Source organism: Lactuca serriola, chromosome 8 (genome assembly GCF_051521515.1).
Source record: "Lactuca serriola cultivar US96UC23 chromosome 8, Lser_US96UC23_V15, whole genome shotgun sequence".
NCBI lineage: Eukaryota > Viridiplantae > Streptophyta > Magnoliopsida > Asterales > Asteraceae > Lactuca > Lactuca serriola.
Window position 1 is genome coordinate 256721286 of NC_136415.1, and position 5220 is coordinate 256726505.

The 5220-nt window shown below is 31.0% G+C and overlaps 1 protein-coding gene across 1 annotated transcript; it reads right to left on the bottom strand.

The window, feature by feature from the left end:
- Window positions 1-3114: 3114 nt before the first annotated feature.
- LOC145068044 (uncharacterized) lies at window positions 3115-3849 on the bottom strand. The gene has a single exon (XM_079015042.1). The coding sequence runs from the start codon at window positions 3847-3849 to the stop codon at window positions 3115-3117; it is 735 nt and encodes a 244-aa protein (XP_078871168.1).
- Window positions 3850-5220: the final 1371 nt, after the last annotated feature.

Genomic DNA, 5220 nt, shown 5'->3' on the forward strand with positions numbered 1-5220 from the left:
AAAATGTAACATTCGGATTTCCAAGTATCATAATTTAAGTATTTTTCTTTTGAGTTAAGAAGAGAGACTCGACGAATTGACGCCTCAACTCGTCGACTAAGGTCGCGACTGATGACTCGGATTAATGAATGGACTCGACGAGTCGGTGAGGTGACTCGACGAGTCCGTGTTGTTGGCAGAAACCCTAAATCTTTGGGCCGAGCCATATTTAAAGGCACTTATGACCTTCAATTGCGACTACCTTTCCCATAAGTGAGAACCCTAGCGAGCTTGAGTGTGTAGAGTGAAAGGAAGAGCTATCTTGAGCTTTTTTGGTGTGATAGATCTGGACCCTTCTAGGTCCAGAGAGCCGAGAATATGAAGCTTTAGTAGAGTAAACCTTGGGGTTCGAAGTTAGGAAGCATTTATGGGATTTTTATGGTATATATAGTTATTTTCATCTTACACATAGATATGAAGTATTTTATATAAATTACGCGCTATATATGCATATTATTTGAATACTTGTTGTTTATGCTGGATGAACGATTTTATACATGTTTTAAAAGATTTAAACGGTATATTTATTTTATATCTACAAATATGTTGCGGATGAAACATGGGTAGATGAAATAGTTGGTGTGTGATGAAATAAAATGATGAGATATAAGTGATGATAGAAAGGTGATGATAATTAGGTAAATCGATGAAGATGAATATGTGATGTAGGATGAAAGGAGATACCATAACCTTAACCGACAATGTGGCGATGTAGTCATCTATCAGAGTATAGATGGCGACCACGGACTATTCTAGACAACTCAGTGGAAACACCAGCAGGCCCATAACCTGTAGGTGATGAATTACGAGTTCAGACGATGTTGTAACTACGTATTCATGCGATGATACTCTAACCCCTTACTATGAATTACGAGTTCAGACGATATTGTAACTACATATTCATGGGATGTCACAAATTCCGTATGCCAAACTAATGGTCATAATTCACATCAGTGAGAATGGTTCATTTTTTTGTAAAACCAAAATCAGATTGGAAATTTTGATTTTTTATTTTGGAAAATGTTAAACCATTGGTTTTTTATTTCGGTTTTGGTTTTTTGTTTTTTTTAAATATATTTTCAGGGTTCTGTTTTTTTTTTTTATTTCATAGATTTCTTCATCAACAAATGTTGCTATAATTTAACAAAAATAAATAATTTGCTAAAACATAATACAAGAGAAAGTTTGTTCACATTTAGTCATTGAACTTTTTAGAGGGGAATGAACTTTCGATTTTGTTCATATTTAGTCACTAAACTTTTTTTCGTTATCTATTTGTCATTGAACTATTGAAACTGTTCACATTTTACCCTTATGACCGGCAACAGCCGGTCATAAGGGTAAAATGTGAACAGTTTCAATAGTTCAATGGCAAATAGATAACGAAAAAAAGTTTAGTGACTAAATGTGATAAAAGTCGAAAGTTCGTTACCCTTTCAAGTCATTATCCCAAAACAAAATATTGTGACTATGTTAATTTGTTTTTATTATTATACTTTTAGTAATATCCTCACACTTATTATACTCATATATTTTATATTTTTTTTTGAACAACTTAATATACAATTTTAACGGAAGGAAATGATAAGTCCATAAATTCCCAATTAGAATATATTTTTGTTTAAAACAACATTCTATTAAATAACAAAAGTTATACTTTCAACATGTTTAGAAAAAATAATATATACTCATTTAATTTAGACATTAAAATTGATATATTTTAATACAAATTTATTTAATTAGAATATACATATGTAAGGAAGTTTTATTAATATGATGATAACTAAATTTGATTAAATATGATATTAAAGAAGGATTGATTGTCAAAAAAAAAAAAAAGGATTAAGACACTAAAAGGCAATCAATTATGCTTTTGACCGATAATGTTAGAATTAACATTTCAATTGAATTAAGAATATGTCTAAATTTTGTAATATTGATTGGTCTTTACGTTATGTCATCTTTATCGAACTTTTTTTTTGTATTTGACTTGAACTCCTCATTCAAGTCATTCTTTTGTGCTAATATACTTAATTGCCGTTGAAAAAAAAACATAAACCACCAAATTTTTTAGCTATCTTGTAAATATCATCATTTGATAAAAAAAAAATAGTGTTGTTTAATAATGTCATATCACATTCGATACTTTATTATTAATAATTTTAAAATAGTGCCAGAAAATACGACATGTATTGAAAATGATTTTGATAATAGATTAGTAAAATACTTTATAATTTTAAGAGTTTGGTATACCATGATTGTATATTTTCAATTATTTTGCCAATATGCATTTCAAAATATCGAGCAAAGCGTCAAACTCCGTTAGACCGTTACTACTTTGTTTGTTTGTGTTCGTCCATTCTGTGTAGACGAGAGAAAAGGTGTCATAATAATGCCGAGTGGGACAGTCGAACTTGCATACCGAGCGGTGTACATGCGCCGAGAGCTATAGCTTCTATGGGTTGGTTCTAGTTTATGCGTTTAATTAAACAATTTAAATTATCAAGTTTCAACCGACCCAACATCGAGCATGACTTATTAAAAGAACTAATTAATGTTTGACTTATTTAAATTTGAAAGTTTACATAAGTTTAAACTTGTTTATATAATTTATAAACCCAAATAACTGTCAACATTAAAAAAAAATAATACAACGTATAGGCTGTTTCATAACCTCATAATGGAACAATTTAAATGTTATTTAAATCGGTCAAGATTCAACATATTTTACGTAATGTTTAACAAATGAAAATCCTATAAAGTACTCTACTGTCACGTTTGGTTTAGGTTTTATGCCATAAATGGTAATATATTAAGGTTATATGGTTTTACTTCGGTAATTTTTATTACATAAAAATAGGTTCGTTTGGATCATATGATAAACCGGTCCAAGATCATTTATATGCCTGCAGACTAACTAGTAATAAAACTAATATGAGATAAATCATAATCTCTTCAAAAAGGAAGAGAGGTTAATATATACTTGTAAATGAATATGTGATCTTACTTCATTAATGCTTAAACAAGCATACTTACTGGGTTTATTTGTAGTTATGGAAAGGGGATTTATCATAATCATTTCTTGGTCTTGTGATCACTGCCATGACGAAACAAAGAACCTAATCCCAAGATATTCGCAACACTTTTGGAAATGAAAGGAGGTGGCATATTAAGAACTGGACTGACTCGAATCCCATAGTCATATCCTCGTCCATAGTTCCTCTTCAATGGCGGCTTCATTGACGAATAACCATTATTATTACTCACAACTGCCATTGACGAGTTCTTATTGCTTTGCTTTTGGGAGGTATTCTGCTTGTTCTGACGGTCGACTTTCATCATACATCCAGTTGAGTTACTTCGAGATAGAAGTGGCAGTGATGACCAAAATGAACTCTTCGGTTTCGTGCTCTCACAATGAAGACTGCTACTTCTCTTGATCCTCCAAAAGGATTTCGAGTGGTTTCCTTCACACCCTTCTACAAAAAGAACTTCTTTCGGCTTTTCGTCCATCCATAACTGATTAGTTGTGGCGGAAGTAACATGTTTCAAAGCAGAAGAATTCTTGTCGAGCAAGATATTATCTTCACTGTTATACCGACGGATTAAGCCATTGCTAAAAAGTTCATCAGCAGAAGAAGCTTCATTTTGGATGGAAACACTGGTAAAGCAAAAGTCGAAATCTGGACTGGAGTTGGATTGATATGGGTAGCTTTCAATGAAGGAGTTATCGATATTATGTGAGAACGAGATTCGAGGAGTAGCTGCAGTTGGACTGGAGCTTAAGTTCTCTGTAGAGAAGATGTCCATGGCGATTTCTTTGTTTGGTATTGGAAGATAGAAAGATTCTGCATAGGTTTTGTTCAATGATTTTTCTCTTGTAAAAGTTGAAGAACAATAAGAATTATTGTCAGAGAAGCAAATAGTTTCATAGGTATTTTGGTTATGAAAACATGGAGAAAAGATATACAAAGGGTGTTGTCAGAGAATATTTTTATTGGATTGAATTCTTAAAGAGTTTAATGCCTTAGCAAATATTTTCCATTGGATTGAATTCTTAAAGAGTTTAATGCCTTAGCATTCTACTGAAAATACCATTTAACTTATTAAATTTTATTTAATAAATTTTATTAAATTTAACTTATTAAATTTTATTTAATAAATTTTATTAAAATACCATTTAACTTATTAAAATACCATTTAACTTATTAAATTTTATTTAACATTAAACTTTAATGGATTGTCACATCAACATTTAATTCTTTTATAAATAATATTAATAAATAAAATTACAATATTACATTAATTCGATTCTTTTATAAATAATATTAATAAATAAAACTACAATATTACATTAATTTGAAATTCAAAGTTACAATTATTAAATATTAATTAGAGATTACAATTTAAAATTTAAAAGTTACGAATAATACATTAAATATTATCTTTTTAAAATATTTTTAATATTTATAAATTTTTTATAGTTTAGAATAAAAAAATATAAAGTAACTTGATGTGACAACCGGAAACTTATCCTGTTTCCGTTACGCGATTCTGTTAATAAAAATTCAAATTTGTTAACTTTTCCGTCAAACTCTTTGGTTAATTAAAATAATCTAGTTATATTTAATTAAATTATTTACGAATCGGAACCAAAAATCGAGTAGAAACCCAAAAATCTGGAGAAAAATCAAACATTTCTGGTCGAAGTGGGATTACGACCGTAAACGTGTTTACGAACGTAAACCTGTTTACGGTCAGTGACGAGTGGACCCCTCACCTCACCCCTATAAATACGATGCTTCCGACTTCATTGGGACGTTTTTAGCCGCATTCTCTCCTCCTCTCTCTAAGATTCATCAACCGTAAACTCACAAAATCACATTTAAACTTCGGAAAACATTGAGAAAACCACGTTTGGAGCCCTTTGGAACGCCTAGAAACACTCAGCTCGTCAAAATCAGCATCCAAACATCATTTTTCCGAGTTTACGGTCCAATCTTTAAAGACCGTAAACTCAGTTCTTGAGTTTACGGCCGTAAACTCGGCAATCTTCAGAAACCGTAAACTCGGCAATCTTCAGAAACTGTAAACTCGCCAACCTTCAGAGACCGTAAACACCTTTTTGGTGGTACTCTTGGCTGTAAACTCATTTCTTTGATTCAAGCAAGTCTCGGTAAC